Source organism: Emydura macquarii, unplaced genomic scaffold (assembly GCF_026122565.2).
Source record: "Emydura macquarii macquarii isolate MOO-44397 ecotype Brisbane River unplaced genomic scaffold, CSIRO-AGI_Emac_v2 contig_3470, whole genome shotgun sequence".
Taxonomy (NCBI): Eukaryota; Metazoa; Chordata; order Testudines; family Chelidae; genus Emydura; species Emydura macquarii.
Window position 1 is genome coordinate 178,645 of NW_027133607.1, and position 16,953 is coordinate 195,597.

The following is a 16,953-nucleotide window of genomic DNA, read 5'->3' on the forward strand; positions in this document are numbered from 1 at the left end:
ACCCCCTCAGCCCTGTTACTGTGCTTCCTACATGACACCCTTTGTGAAGGTTGTAAACAGATCGTCAGTCGACTGTAACAGGGTCAGATGCTGCAGTTCTAAAAGCAATAACTAACGGACGCAAAATGAAAGTCGGGAAATTTGGAATTCAGGCTAAATAAGCGGTCTGAGCGGCAAGAAAGTAGAGCATTCAAATGTAATTCAAAAACCCGAAGTGCTAAACGGTCTGGAAGTACTCCACTGAACACACAGCGTGCTGACCAATGCTCCCGCTGCCCTGCCCCTCACCGCTCTTAGCAACTCTGTATGCTTTCTACGGCAGGACTCGGTGCTCAGAGGCCCCTACTGCGACTGAGGCTCCATTGTGCCAGGCGCTGTACATACATACAGGAAGAGACAATTCCCTCCACCCCCGCAAACTTACAATCTAAACAGACCAACTGTGGGAGGAAAGGCAGAATTATTATCCCCATTTTACAGATGGGCAACTGAGGCACAGAGCGACTCAGGCACAGATCCTCAACTGTATTTAGGTGCCTAAGTCCCATTGATTTCAGTGGCAGGGAGGTGCCTAAATACCCATGAGGATATGAGCCTAAGTGACTTGTCCAAGGCGTCTTTGGCAGAGGCAGATGACTTGAGACCAGTGCCTTAACCACAAGAGCCCTCGTTTTCTTTGCTCTTTAGGGAGGGAAGTGCACCCTTCCCACCACCTCTGCCCCACTTCTGTGCCTCTGCCTTTATTTCTAATAGCTGCAACCACCAGATCTGCTAGGGAGATGGCACAGACACTCCTTCTCCACCATGGTCGCACTGAGGCTGCTGCGGAGGGGGGTGGGAGGAAGGATCCTGACGTGTTCTCTCTCCCCACAGTCTCATCTACCCCATTCCTCTTGCTGATGACATAGATGGCTCCGCCCATCAGTGGACAGAACCTCCAGAAAGAGAGTAGGGCGGGCCCGTCAATGCCCCATGGCAAAGGAATAGCCTTTTTTTTAAAAGAGACCAACTTGGTCATTGAAGCAACCTGAGTCGCACTTTCCTAACAGATGAGGGTCAGCAAAAGGATTCCAGCTGCCCACTAACAGGTCTGAGCTGCAACCTGAAGTGTGGTGGGACTAGGCACACTCCTGAATGCTAAGAGCACAATCCTGCACCCATTGCAGGCAGTAGGAGTTTTGCTATTGGCTTTAATGGGACTGGGCCCTATCATCGACCCCGGCATGGCTGTACTACCCTCCGTGTAGGGGACGGAGGAAATGATGATAGAGGCCCAAAAATCATGGACTTCAAGCCAGAACAGAGACTGAGGCTAAGTCTACAGTAAAAGGCGCACTCCAATACAGGAAGCTGCCCAGCAGTGGCTGAGGCAATAACCCTTTAGCTCAGCACTTCCATTGCTCTCCATGGCTGCAATCCTGAAGTCCTCAGTCATGCAAAACTCCCTTTAACCTCCAATGACAAGAGCCATGCCTGGGCAAGGCCCCCAAGAATGGGCCCCACATCGCCTCTTCCCAAGGTCATATTGAAGTTAATTGGAAAGCTACTGTATGGAATAAGAGTCAGGTGTGGAAGGTCCTGTGTATGCCATAACCTCGCTGTACACCAATGCTCCCAAGCCTTTTAAAATAAGACCGATCAATCTCCCCTTACGAGTGGAAGTGGCTGTGTTCCTTGGCAGGGCTACAGTAGCAATATTTTCAATAACCCTGTCTCCGTCCTGTCCCTTCGCTTGCATTGCGCTGTTTTATTTTACAAACGAAAAGCGGGAGGGAGGCTAAGAATGTGGTGCTGAAACCCACGACCGTGAGGTGACAGCAGCGAGGTTATGTCAACACTGACCCAGTGTATACGCTCCTGCCTTGTGGTGAAAAGCCTTCAATTGTTCTGAGCTGATCTTCTCTTCCTGTTTCACAGGGAACGAGTCACCGTTCAGCACACACAAGGCAATTGTTGAGTCTAGAAAGCCGCCAACAATCTTGCAGCCAAGAAGCTAGTATAAGGCTAATAGAGCCTCCTTGAATTTTACACAGAAATCAAGGCCAGATCATCCGCTGGGGTAAATCAGCCCTGCGCCATTGAAGCCAGGGGAACTGATTTATAACAGCCGAGGACCCGACCCGAGGTGATGAAAAGTGGTTAAAAGGTGGTGGCTTTAGATTCATAAGGTAGGAGGAGCATCCTCAGCTGTGTGACTTTCTGCAGGTCACTTGTACCTAAATTACCCCAAATGGCCAATGCTTCCCATCACCTCACATTTTGGGTCTTTAGCTTGAGAAACCTTGGGCCTGATTTACAGATGAGCCAGGTGTGACAGACTGTATCCTTGCGTTCCCACCATATACACCGCTACGCTGATCTTTGAACAAAGAATATCTTGTGAGGTATCATCTGAAAACTCATCATTTGCTGGTCAACGTTGTCCTGATAAAATATGTGTGGCAACATTGTATGTGAAGTTATAAGATTCCACTATATGGTGATCTTAACACGTTCCAAACTGAGGTTGTCAAACAGGTCTGTCTCAAACAAAGGAATGTGTGCTCTGCTTTATTTGCATTTAAGCAGTAAACAGAAAGGGAAACAAAAGAAGCGCCAACACGTGAGGAAGAGCAGCAGGGAACATCCTTTCTTTTCTCTGTCTTCTGAATCTCAACTGGAAATGTGCTTCAAGAGGAGGACTGACACTATAAAAATGAGGGCAAACACCCCAAGGCACCGCCCCCCCTTCTCTCTCTTTCTCTCTCTGCCCATCGATTCACTTCACTAGAAGGAACAAAGGAAGTAGCATTGAATTGGGGAAGAGGTCCTGATCTAAGAGGTTTGATCAGACTGCGGAGAACACGTATTGAGAAAATGTTTGCTTTTAATTTAATATAGTTTCTTAAGTTAGGCACCCTTTGTGGTTTATCTTTATTTTTCTTGTAACCATTTCTGACTTTGATGTTGCATCACTTGTACTCACTTAAAATCTCTCTTTGTAGTTAATAAACTTGTTTTATGGTTTTATTTAATCCAGTGCATTTGAATTGAAGTGTCTGAGGACGTCCAGCTGAGGTAACAAAGTGTGCATGTTAGTTCTATGAAAGAAACACCAACTGTATATGAATTTGTATTGTCCAGGAAAGGACTGGGCAGTAGAGGTAGAGTATGGTAGAGAGGTAGAGTATGGTAACTGTAGCAATTACTTAGTCTTATCCTCAACACTTGCCTTCCAAACCCCAAGTCTCAGGGCTGTCACTTGTCCTTCATGGTCTCTGGCTTGGAAAGTATATAGTGGGAGATTTTCAAAGACACAAATGACAGATAAGTTCCAGAGGGGTAGCCGTGCTAGTCTGTATACAGCAAAAACAACGAGAGTCCTGTAGCACTTTAAAGACTAATAAATTTAATTTCTGCAGGCATAAGCTTTCATAGGCTGCAACCCACTTCGTCAAATGCAAGAAATAGAAATCAGATAGGGGGTATATATATACATCCAAGGGTAAGGAACAACAATGGGGAGGGTAGGTGTTAGCAAAGTCCATTCAGTTAGAGTAGATGAGGCCTATTCACAACCATTGATTAGAAAGTGAGACTGTGTGAACAGTGACAATTACTTCTTGTAATGAGAGAACCATTCCAAGTCCCTATTCAGACCCAGTTTGATTGTGTCAAGTTTGCATATGAGTTCCAGCTCTGCAGTTTCTCGCTGAAGTCTGTTTTTGAAGTTTTTTTGTAGAAGTATGGCAACTTTCAAGTCAGCTACAGAGTGTCCTGGGAGATTGAAGTGCTCTCCGATTGACTTCAACAGACTTCAACGAGAGCTTGGTTGGCAGGCACTTAAAGGATTAATAGAGCTGGTCAAAACTTTTTCATCAAATGTTTTTTTCAATCAAAATTGGCCTTTGAATTATAGGAACATTTTTGTGAAAAATACTTATGGTTTGTAATTTTCCAGTTTTTTGACAAAACAAAACCTTATGTTTGGATTCTAATTTAATAGAATAGAAACAAAAGTATTTCAATTTTTGTTTTCTGTACGCTCCCTCCCGTTTCTCTTCCTTTTCTTCCCTCTTTGTAAATCTTTTTCATCTTATTCAAATGATTTTTGCAGAATTTGCTGATTTTTTTATTAAACAATTGGGGGAGTGGGGGGGGGGGGGGAAGGGAAGCGTCTGCAAAAAGCAGCAGAAAAAAAAAAGAACCATTTTTGTTTCATGGGCAAATTTTCAAGGAAAATAATTCCCATTTTTTCAGCCAGCCCCAGCAATGAGTCTGGAAGGTCTCAAAACACCAAGAAAGTGCAGATTATCTGTATCACCTGTGGCTTGTCATTAATAGAGCACTTACCATTGGTGAAACCACTCTGTGAGCTCCTTGCACCATGACACAACTTTGTGTCCTGACTAAGACAAGGTCACAGAGAGAGTGTATGTGGCAGAGTCAGAAACTTAAGTCAGAAACTTAACAAACTTAACTCCTGTGCTCTACTAGTATGGTCCAAGTAGGAGCATATTCTGCTTCCTGCTGGAGTCCTTAGGAGCCATGTTTCCTTTGTTTATCTCCCCTTTCCCCAACCTACCAGCACGCTCAAAGCTCTTCACACGCAGTCACTGTTCTCTTTAGGAAGCACTGGGTGGGAGTGGGATAGTTGTCCCTTGCCTGTTGAGTGACATAAGCAGTCCCCCATAGGCTGAACACGTTGCCTTCATAGCCTTCCCAGCCCCTGCTGAAGAAGGATGTTCATTAGCATAATGCTGAAATAATCACATTTCCAAAGGGACTAGATGTACCACAGAACCACTTTCTGATATTGCTCTAATGGTTCAAAATTTCATCTCCACTGATCTCACGGGAGGGACCTTGGGGCGTCTAGCGAACATCTCCTGATGTGACATTCTGTCAGAGGTCATTGTTTCACACAGCAGCTTCGGGAGATATTTGAGGGGCACACTTTCACAGCATACATGGGAGATAAATGTACAAGTCCTTTAAACCAGTCCATTTCTGTGGTGTCACAGTCCTTTGCATTATATAATCCTTTCAAACGACAGCACGGCTCTTTTTAAACAACGTTACACTGGTCTCCACAGTGAACTATTTGGGACAGCTTTAGAAGTGGCCAAACACAGCATTGACAAGGGGCATATCTGAAAGCATAGGGAACACAGAACTGACTGGTATGGAAATCCCAAAGGGACAAATCGCTTTGTAAATCATTACACACACAGCATGGGTGAGCTGGCCCTACATTCTGCAGCAAAGTCCTTAGATCCTGCAGCCCTGATGGTTTATTTACCTGGTTTATTTACCTGGTTTATTTAGAATGAAAGCTTCTGGGGGCAGTGATCTTGAATTCTTGTTCTCAGTTTCAGTACCTAGCACACTCTTGGTGCTATTTTGATAGCAAATAAAACAATAACATTTCAATAGCATTTAAAAATAAATAATATACCCTCTCTTTGGACATCATATCCCATACTGACAAGGAGATGGAATCGCTAATATTGGGGTTTTTTGTTGCTTGTAGTTCTGTTTGAATTCAGTGGGATTTGAGGGAGCTGAGTACTTAAAATGATGCACTCATTTGTTTGCATGATTGATAATTGATACCTATTCAATGCACCAGAGAAAGGTGATGTTAAACTCTGGACTAGAGGCTTCACTGGTGTAAATCAGCACAGGTGCAGTGAAGTCATTGGAGGATTGGTGATTTACACTTACTAAGGATCTGGTCCCCTATAATCATCCTATTCAACTTTAAGTGGAGGCTCAGGAAAGAGCATGTTTTTTTAAAAATATTTGTTCCCAAAATTGCTTTGCTTAGGCATTAAAGTTTTGTAACTACAGCAATAAGAGGAGATGGTGTTGCCTAATGGATAGAGCACTGGCACGGGACTCAATAGACCCAGGTTTTAGTCCCAACTCTGCTACTTGCCTGCTGGGTATCCTTGGTCAGGACATTTTAGCTCCCAGGATCCCCAGCTGTAAAATGAGGATAATGGTACTGATTTCCTGTGAGATCTCCTGAGGAAAAGCACTATGTAAGAGGTAAGTATTATTATAACAATCTCAGCCATACAATTCTCTCTCTCTCCATCTCCTACACAGGCAGGATTAGTGTATCTGAAAATAGTAAGACACTTCAGATCATGGTGATTTAATTGGATTTATTGGAGGAAAACAATTAATCATCCCTTTCACTTATCATTATGATAGAAATCTTGATATGTATACATGATTGTCAAGGCAGAGAATCATTTGCAACATAGCCCCATTAACAATTTGCAGGTTCGCAACCCATTACGCAAGTTAAACTTTTTGCAATGCCTTAGTACATGCATGGAGTAAATACACTATTTCCCTTCCTTTGGACAAGGATGTTGTTATGAAATTGTATCAATCACAAGACCTTTAATATTAGGCACACTGACATTCCTGGATTAAAATTGTAAGCTATTTTTTTTTGTTTTGTTAATAAAACATGCTCACATCTTTGTATAAATTAATCAAGAGATGTTTTGCAGTTGAGTGTTATTTTCCTTTGGACAGTCTGGGCTTTTTTTGTCCCAAGCCAAATGTTAAAAATAAATAATCCAATTCAGTAATGCTGCTTCCCACCCAGAAGCAAGACCCAGAGGAACATTGCTGTCCTGGATGAACAAAACCATGAGTACCTAGGAACTTGCTTTGAGCGAATTAACTGGTTTGATGCTCTACTCAAGTATTTGGGATGTCAGGGGTGCAGAAGCTGGGCATGAATAAAGAGGTGGTAAATACTGCCCTGACTTTCTCACCCAGGGCAAGATTCAGCCCTTGCAACACCAGGCTGTGCTTGATGGAGGAGGGATTCTGACAGAGGACTTCCTCTGTGTGCACAACACAGCAACACCTCTGTCTCTCTTGCGCCTTGATTCCACAAAGCTTGTAAGCACGTGCTTACCTTTAGGGCACACAAAATTCTGTTGACTTCAATGAGACTTCTGCATGTGCTTGGAGTATGTTGCTGAATTGAGACTTTGCAGAAGGCCTGGTATGCTGCCCACTGCTTTGTGAGCTGATTCGGAGGGCAGGGCCATAGTTTAGCCCTCCCCTTCATCCCTACCTGTATCCTTTCAGGCAGCAAGAAAAGCAATTCCTGTTTCATCCTTGTGATGCTAACACCAAAAGGATGGGGCAGGGATTATGCTTTCCAGTGGGATTCTAGTCAGCCCCTGTGCAGGGCTGCAAGGATAGGAGAAAGTCCCACTTAGGACCCTCAAAATAGCTAGAAGTTTCTAAGCTCACTCCCTACACCACCCTCGCCTTACTTTCACTGAAATTCCCCTGCCATGCATGCTGCTTCCAGGGAAATTGACTATGAAGAAATGACTGAACCCATCTTCTTCTTTGAAAGCAATTTCATAGCTCTCTCAGCTGGCTCCCTTCATGGATTTTGAGTTTTCAGTAACGTAAGACTCTTCTGTAATATAAACAGCAAACACTGGGCAATCAGGTAATTTGCACTCTCAGCTGATTAGTTGAGTGGGGTTCCTCCATTGTTACTGAGCACTCTGGTGGTGGCCTCCTCTCTCTTGTCCAGCCTCAGAAAAGGAAATCATGAGTGAAATGATTCAAGGAGACTCATCAGGAGAAGAGAAGATGAGAATCATTTCCAGGTAGTACAGAAAAGAGAGTCAAACTCTTCAAATACAGGCTCGAATGCATGGAGCGCAAAGATTAAATGCAATAAAAAAAAAAAAAAGCTTTGCCATTTGGTGCTTTGGAAACAACATGACTTGAAGATATTCAGCCGTTAGCTCAGTCTACACCTACAGAGCATTCTGCAACAGATCTGCAAAAATGAAATTTTAAGAGCTTCTCAGGAAAAAGGGGGGAAATATGAATTGACTGAGCCTACATTCCAGTCTTAGTTTTGATGTTATCTTAAAGCACAGATACATAGATACATAGATACTTGCTTGGCAGCCCTCACTGTAAGGATTTTAGTTGGAGATAATTTTTTGTAAGCATACGTGAAAACAAAAAACCAGTTTGGTTTCCCTGCACCAAAACAGGCGTAACTGACTGGGGCATAGAATGAAGCCCCTCTAGGTAGCACACCTTCCCTTAAAATCTGCACAGCATCTAGTAAAAGGACAAAATGCATTCTTAGGCTTTGCAGTGTTTTGTTCACAAAACATCAGCTTTTGCAGTTAGCATTAGGTAACGATGGATTTCGAGTTACAAATGCATATAGTCATTTCAAAATCAAATTTCAGAGAAACCCCAGGGGATTAGGTCCAGAATGTGTTTAAAGGAAAGCCTTGGGAAATGCAGAAATAGTACAATACATGCAGTGCAGTATCATGCATTTATTGGACATTTTCATGTCATGGAGAGTGTAGCAGTGATTTTCACGACACTCAGAGCACACGAACCCTGTTTTCACTCTGTATCATAGAAAAACATTGGCACTGATAATCTGATCTTGTTCTTTGCTAATAGAAAACACAGATCAATGCACAGAGCAGCTGTTTTGTTAGGTGGGGTCCTGAAAAATAGCATCTGAGATTAAGAGGCTCATACGCTTAGTTACAAATGTAGTTTATATGGATACAATCCAAAGTGAAGCTAAAGGAATAATTTATGTCTTTGGGCAAACTTTTAAATATCTGCAAAATCTGTATTAAATAAGTGATCACACCAAGGGAATATCGCACATATACAAAAGAAATCATCTTGTAGACATGAATCGAAGAGTAAAATAAAACTGTATGGGAAACCTGGGATAATTTACAGGGATCATATAAAACTACTGCTGAGTGAATAATCTTCTATTGAGTAATTTACCAGATGAATTTTTGTTCTCCAAATGTCTACGAGCAGATTGCAATTTCCTCATATATCTATTATTTGAAATTATTGATTGGATAATATTTTGCATTAGTGAGCATTCTGTTGCATTTGATTTTGATACAGTTTTGATTAGATGCACACGTCACATGATATGTTTCTGTTCTTTGAGTGGATGAGCATAATTCTTAGAATCAGGTTTCTGGTGCAAAAGATCACGATCATGAATGCAAAATTCCCTTCCCATGAATATTCTCTGGTATTTATTTAGGCCTGATTGAGCAAGGTCCTTAAACATGTGCCCAACTTGAAGAGCATGAATAGTACCATTGAAGTGGTATGTCTGAAGAAACACTTTGAAGCCCTGATTCCGAAGGTACTCAAACACACGCCGAACTTTAAGCATTTGAGGAATCCCATTAAAGTCAAATGGGAGTCAAAAGTGCGTAACATAGGCATGTGCTGATGTACCCTGCTAAACTGGGGGGGATCCATGGACTTTCTCTGCAAATTGTAAGTTGGTTATCTGCAGAGAGTGAACACAAAAGTCTAAATTCTAGTTGTTCGTAAATTCAACCAATGTTTTGCAGTGTTTGCCCAACTCTGTTCAAGACAGAAGTTGTTGGTTAGTCGAGATGGAAACCTGAGTTTCATTGATTCTGACAAATCTAGCTCCCCATTCACTTGCGTTCAGAATTTTCTCATTGCTCGCTAATGACTAAAGCTACTTGGGCTTGAGCAGGGGCTTGTTTCCTCCTGGCTCATCTGTTCTTCCTGCAGTGCAGGATACCCTCTGACCACCACCCCCCACGCCACCTCCCGGCAGGCACAGAGGGCCCTGATTCAGTGGGAAGGGTGTGATTCTGCTGTATACTACACCCCCATGCCCTGCACCATAGTTTCCAAAAGATTTTGGTAGGCAGGGGTGGGCTAGAGGAAGAGCCAGGCTAAGCCACTGGTCTGTAACCATGGAAACCCAACTGCCATTCTCTTCTATAGAGGAAAAACATGGTCACATGGTCTGAGGCTGCCATGGCAGTGAGGAAACACATCCAATGCCACTGTTGATTTGCAAGGGTACAACTCCTTTCTCCATGATGCACTGCAGTGCACAGATTGCACAGGACCCAGCCACTCAGACAGCGAGTGTCATGATTTTTTCTATCAAGGTACTTGTACGGCCCTCCTCATGGTGAGGTCCAGATTTGTCTCCTAATGCTTCATTTGTGACATCACAACAACCGCCATGGCAACTGACTGCAATGTCATAAACATGAGATTTTGCTGTCACTGAAGGATCAAGCAGAAAGGAAATAAAACAACAGGGCTGTGAAGAAGAGAAACTATTGTCAACAATAGCAAAGCAAACTCAGGAAATACACGGATCAGAAGATAGAACTCCTTTTTTTTTTTAAGCTGGCTTCAACGTTGAAGTCCCCATTTAATTTCTGTTTTTCTATGGAATACACATTACATGATCATCTAATCCTTATCAGGAACAAACAAGTGTCTATTCTTGGTTTGTTTTTTTTGTTTTTTTAAATTTCAATCCACTGTACCAACAGACATACCAGAAGAGGGTGAAATAATAAAGCTTTTCTGAACCGACTAGTTTGATGGTTCCTGACCAATGCAGAAGAGACATTCCCTGCAATAACTAAAGCATAATCAGGGAAAGTGAGTTTCATTTTGCCACAGTCAGTGTTTTCCCATTCCCCTACCTCCTTACTAGCTGTGCTGCAGCGTCAATATCCAGTTTGTGTTTCAGGAGGTGATCCAGTGGGAAAACTAGGCGGCTTTAGGAATAAAAAGTCAAATGAGAAATCAGCAGTGTGTGGTACTGACACTGCAGAACTGACATTCAGTCTCAGAAAGTTCCCAGACAGCCTGCAATTGCCATTCGTCTGCAGGCTACAGGTGATAGTTGGGTTAGTTTTATGTTTTCCTGACAAGAACATTGGTGCTGGTGTCACAGATGAGACCTGTGACTCTGGAGGTAACAATTCAACAATTGAGGCTGCAAGCAAAGACCAAAGGGAGGGAGTCCAGGAAAAAAAAAGGTTAACAAATCAAAAATACAATGGTGCCATTTAAACAAATAAAACTAAGAGAAGTGTAACTAATGGAAAAGTCTCCAAGATGGAGACCACACGTGATGAGTGATGAGATGGCCTCTTAGAAAATAATCAGCAGTGCCTTCTTATCATCTCACAGCAAGTTGTACTGCGGATATTTTTTTACTCTTCCTGAACTCACGGTTGTTTTTAAAGTTTCCACCCACCTGCACTGTTTACATACTGTTAGCTTTTGCACTCATTTATAACAATGGTTTAGAACTCAACTGGCAGGCCAGGTTGGTGTGTAGTCTGCTGAGTTACATTTGTTGCTAGACATGCGTGGGTGTAAGTTGAGAAGATTTGGCTCTGAAAAGAGATAGATCCTTAGTGAATCAATGACAGTAAAAATCTCTGCTCTCTCATTCCCATAAATATCTGTCAAATCCCCAGCCACAGTTCTTGAAAAACAAAAGCTTTCCATCTCCTCGACTTCTGGCAGAAAGAAATGTTTTTACTTTTAACTTCTTCTATTCCTTTTCTTAAGGTACCAGTCTGAATAGAGCAGTGTTAAAATTATCCAATTCTTGTGGTATACCAGCAACACTAAGACAAATCTAATTTCCAATCTAGAATGAAACAAAAATTATTGTGAAGCCAAAGCTAAATAGAAGATTATTAGCATCCAGCAAGGAGGTGTTGTAGACTTACTGGACAGTGGCAGAAAATTGACCAAAAATCAATTGAGGAAGTGCACTCTTGCAATGGACTCGCCTTTACGTACGTCACTCCTCTTTATGTTGCAGAAGGAAAACATTTTATTTTTGCATGACAAATTTTGACCATGCCATATTCTGATTATTGATACAAGTGACTAAATCAAAATTGGAACCTTCAGCATGATGTCAGAAAAGAATGCAAATAGAGGCCACTTGAGCTTCATTTTATAAACAGCAGCATGTACAGGAAAACACCATAGGTCAAATTCTTGGTTAAACCAGTGTAACTGTGGTGTAACTCAACTGACTCAAAATTGGGTTACTTCATATTTACGCAGGTGTAACTGAGATCAGAATCTGACCAACTGAATTTATTTGGAAGAAATTCTGAGAAAACTTAAGGCTTTTTATGACCTTATTTCTACTTAAACTAAGGTCCCTTTACACCAGTCTGGTAGCATAAATGGGCCTGATAGTGGGCATAAATTGCATTACAGGCACTTTAACCTCCCTTTACACTGCCAGAGAGGTGTAAAGAGACCTCAGTATGAATATGAATGAGGCCCTTAATGCAAAACATTGTGTGGCAGGGAGCACAATCCAGTTTTAGATAACAGGGGATTCTGGATAAGGGATTTAGCTCAACGAGGGCCCACTGCACTGATTGCTATTCCTGTCTACCAAATCCAGGCAGGATTCTGCACCAGTGTAGCCACTGGGAGTTTTATGGCTGACTTCAATGAGACCAGTATCAGGCATTTTAACGGGTTTCTTAAAAATGAACAGCTGTGGATTTTTGAGTTTGCTGTGAAAACGGAGCCAAACAACCTCTTTGAAGAGCAATTACTCTATTAAAAATTGAGTATGCACATCACTGCCCTGGTATGTCACTAACACATGTTAGCCCAGATCCTCAATTGGTGACAATCAGAGTAGTTCAACTGACTTCAATGGAGTTACGCCACTTTAGACCAGCTGGGGATCTGGACCATTACGTCAGAGACTGGACATATCTGTGAGGTTTTACAGGGTGATATACTGGAGTGTCAGATATCCACAGTGGAAAGTAAGATGCACACTAATGTTTTATGGTGTTCACATTAAATCATTATAGATTAAATGTCTATGCGAGGCATGATATGATATGGGGTTGTTGGGAACTTCTGAAGAAAACTGATTAAATCATGCTCCACATCGCCAGATTGAAAATGGTGCACAGATTAGGACTGACACAACCGTGCCCTGTTATATGCAATATCTTTATGAGCCACTAGTGAAATGACATCTTTGTAGAGAGCTAGCGCTATGTACCACCTGGTTTTCTTGCCTCTAATGCTTGAATATGAAATCCTGGCTCCTCTAAAGTTAATGGCCAAACTCCCACTGATTTCAACAGGGGGGCAAGATTTCACCTTACATCTTTGAAATCTCAACAAAATGTAAATGTCAAGGCTTTTCGTAGCATGTTCACTATGGCTGTTTACATTCAAATGTGTCTGTGACTTGTTCTTCTAATTCTTTATAGACAATAACTGACTTGGATGTGGCAACAGAATAGTTTAAGGATAAGGCCATAAGAATGGCCATACTGAGACAGATCAATGGTCCATCTAGCCCAGTATCCTGTCTTCCAATATGGCCAGTGCCAGATGGAATGAATAGAACAGGTAATCATCAAGTGATCCATCCCATTGGCCATTCTCAACTTCTGGCAAACAGCAATTCCTGCCTATCTTGGCTAATAACCATTGATGGACCTATCCTCCATGAACTTATCTAGTTCTTTTTTTTAACCCCATTATAGTCTTGGCCTCCACAACATCCTCTGGCAAGGAGTTCCACACGTTGACTGTGTTTTATGAAGAAATGCTTCCTATTGTTAGTTTTAAACCTGCTGTCTATTAATTTCATTTGATGACCTCTAGTTCTTGTGTTATGAGAAGAAGTAAATAACACCTATTTTTTTACTTTCTCCACGCCAGTCATGATTTTATAGACCTCTATCATATCCCTGCTTACTCGTCTCTTTTCTGAGATGAAAAGTCCCAGTCTTATTAATCTCTCCTCATGTGGAAGCTTTTCCATACCCCTAATCATTTTTGTTGCCCTTTTCTGTACCTTTTCCATTTCCGATATATCTTTTTTTAATTCAAGATGTGGGCGTACCATGGATTTATAAAGAGGCAATATGATATTTTTCTGTGTTGTTTTCTATCCCTTTCCTAATGATTCCTAACATTCTATTAGCTTTTTTGACTGCCGCTGCATATTGAATGGGTTTTTTTAGAGAACTAACCACACTGACTCCGAGATCTCTTTCTTAGTTGGTACCAGCTAATTTAGACCCCATCATTTTATATGTATATATGAATGGATGTATTTGGGGTGCAGGGAGCTAGTAATAACTTAAATGAGCCTCAGTCCTGTGAAATCCCCTTCTACCTTTTCTCCCCCTAGAAGAAAAATCAAAGCTGGGAATGACGTGTAGAGATCTGTACACATCTCACAAGGTTCATCAATGTGGTGAGCTCTGAACACTGCCTTCTCTTCTGTTCAAGAATATTTAAAACATTTATGATAGAGCAGTGACAGTGCCCGTTTTTGATCTTGCCTACACTTGCGGTGGTGTGTAAGGTACGGATAGCTACAGGCGGCAGTGAAAGGCTCTGGTGCGGGGAGGCAGTGGGGAAAGGCTCTGTCAACAGCATGCTGCTGGAGCCTTTCCCCACTGCTGGAATCTTTTATTGTTATGGGGAAAGGGTCCTGCAAGCAGGGAGGCAGATAAAGACAGCAGTGTAGACAGGGGAGGTGCTGCTTGGACAAGTAGAGAGCCATGTAGGGTGTATAGCCCTTAAGGTTCTGCTTTGTCTTTTCCTACTTGCCTAAACTGTGCTTTGCCATCTACACTGCTCTTTACATCCATGCTAGCTGAGTATGGAGTGTATGTTCTCTACACGCTGCTGTAAGTGTAGACATATCCCTTTTTTTGCTGTGACCTCTTTGCTGGATAAAATGCCTGGATTTGTAAAATGTTCACGGGAAATGCATGTGTTTTAAAAACAGAACCCAGAAAATTCAACTGCTGTATATGAACACTGGGGAGCGGGTTGTTTTTATTTATTAGGTGGCAGCACCATCACTTGGTGTGTGCTCGTGTCATTTCAGAAATTCTCCCTATGCAGCTCAGCATGGCCTCTCTTTCAGAGTCATATCCCGCACCTCTACCAGTGGGACAGGTAATAAAATAATAATAATAATAAGTAATAACATTTACTGATATGGCACTTTGCATCCAAAGATTTCAAAGTGCTTCATAGAAGTGGGTTAAGTATAATTATCGCCACTTTAAAAATGGGGAAACTGAGGCACAGAGTTTTTTTTTTAAAGCACAAAACTTTCAAAAATACGTTCAGATTTTTGGTGCCCTGCTTGGGGGTCTGGGGCCTAGCACTGAGCACCAACGACTTCAGCTGAAGTCAGTGGGTTGCAGCCCTCACCAGCTCTGAATCAGCAGGCTCCAAACTGGCGGTACTGAAAATCAGAAGCCACATTAGAAATTTTTGACCTAAGTGACTTGCCCAAAGCTCAAGCAGCGAGTCAGTGGCAGACACGGCAATGGAACCAAGGCTCTCCTGACTTCCAGTTACGCAGCCTCAGTGATGGATCACAAGGAGATTATTAAGGGAACAAGAGCTGCAGGATGAGGCTTTACATAATTTCCTCACATGCTTGCTGAACTAAGAGCTGCTCCTGGCTGAGCACTTTGCCACTCCTATCAAAGTCAATGAGTGTTGCAGGTTCACAGCACCACTCAGAACCAGACCCTTGATGGGTCATTTCCATCCAACTCTCACCACTGTTTCCAAGAAGGCGGAAGAGAGGGAAAGCAGATTGTTTTAGTGTAACAGCCCTGCTAGATCCGGGCAGTCCAATTTTAGTAGTTAAAAATGGCATGCCTTCGAAATCCTCCTGTTTTGTAAGGTTAATGAAACTCTACCTACAGAAGTAACCTATCCCTCAGCAAACTGGAGGGAGGGATGTGACTGGAAATACTTGCTAAAAGAAAAAAATAGTCTAATTCTCAAAAATGATCTCTATTTAAATTATCCAGCGGAGAGCTTTTTAGTTAATGGGAAAAAAAATACAACATATACTGTTACCTACACTGAGAATAGAGTAAATCACTGCGGAAAAGAATGAGCGTCTGTTAGTTAGAACATTGCTAGACTCATATATACAGCACCAGAGATTGTTAGATCCATTCCCCCTGGAGTCATTGCAGTTTGTGTTAAATGAAACATTTCAGAATTGCAGTATAAAATATGGCCATAAAAAATCTTCTCTCTTCTAGTCCTTCGCCGAGTGCACAATGCAGGATGAAATCACTTGAAGTAGATACGCTCAACCCAATGGCTTTCCCATCTCTATCCTCCTCCGCTGGTCACTTGCTTCCTGTGTGCACTGTTGTTACTGTGGTTGGCCTGGGTCTCCGTTCTCCTCCTACTGCAGAAATACCCGAAGAAGCAGATGAAACAAAACTACAAAGAGCTGATGGGGACATACCTAAAAGGAAAGCCAGAAAAACTGATGAGCAAACTATTAGAACTCTTATTTGCTGAGGCAGAAACGACCAGCGTCCTTCTCTAAAGCAGAAAGGGAAGAGCCATTGGAAGGTTTTCCCATCTTTCCTGTAGTGATGAAGTAGCAGGTGTGGATTCAATGGATTCTCCCTGCTGTTACATGTGCAGTTCCTCCCATTAGCATTAATAGGAGTTTCATGCCTGGATCATGAAGAGAACATGCCCAATCAGAGTACCCATTAAGTTAGAATGGTGCCATATTTTTTGACTGGAGACTGATTATATCTTTTATAAAAAAGAGTTCTCTGATTTAAAAAAGCCCTCCTACTAATCCAGCGTAACTTTTTTTGATGGGCAAGTTAAAGATAGTTATACTTTCTTCATCGTCAAGGTAAGGCTAGTAAATTCCATAAACATTTTGCAATGCTGACTACTAAATACTAGAGTGGGACAAATTCTGAGGCAAATTTAAGTAAGTCTACAGGAAATTTATATTGTTATGATTCAACCCTCCTTCTAGCACCTCTTGGTGTATATTCTGTTCTACGGTCTAAGTCACCCCTCTATCACTCCAGTTTCATGCTGGTGTAACGTCCTTGATTTTAATGGAGTGACGCTGGCCTAAATCTGGAGTAGTCAAGGAGTCAAGTCAATGGAGTAATGAAGCTCCCAGACTTACACAGACATCTGTACTAGGGATGGTCAAAAATGTTCTGCCGAAGCTTTTTTTGATGGAAAAAAAATTTTTTTTGACTAAATGACATTTTTCATGAAAAGTGTCTG

General features: G+C 42.1%; 1 protein-coding gene across 1 annotated transcript in view; it reads right to left on the reverse strand.

Annotated features, from left to right (window-relative positions):
* Window positions 1-13,990: 13,990 nt before the first annotated feature.
* Window positions 13,991-16,953, reverse strand: part of CAMK1D (calcium/calmodulin dependent protein kinase ID) — a 298,770-nt gene continuing 295,807 nt past the window's right edge. The window contains exon 11 of the mRNA XM_067534910.1: window positions 13,991-16,153. Within this exon, the coding sequence (XP_067391011.1) occupies window positions 16,032-16,153 (122 nt within the window). The 3' untranslated portion in view covers window positions 13,991-16,031. The remainder of the gene's footprint in view (window positions 16,154-16,953) is intronic.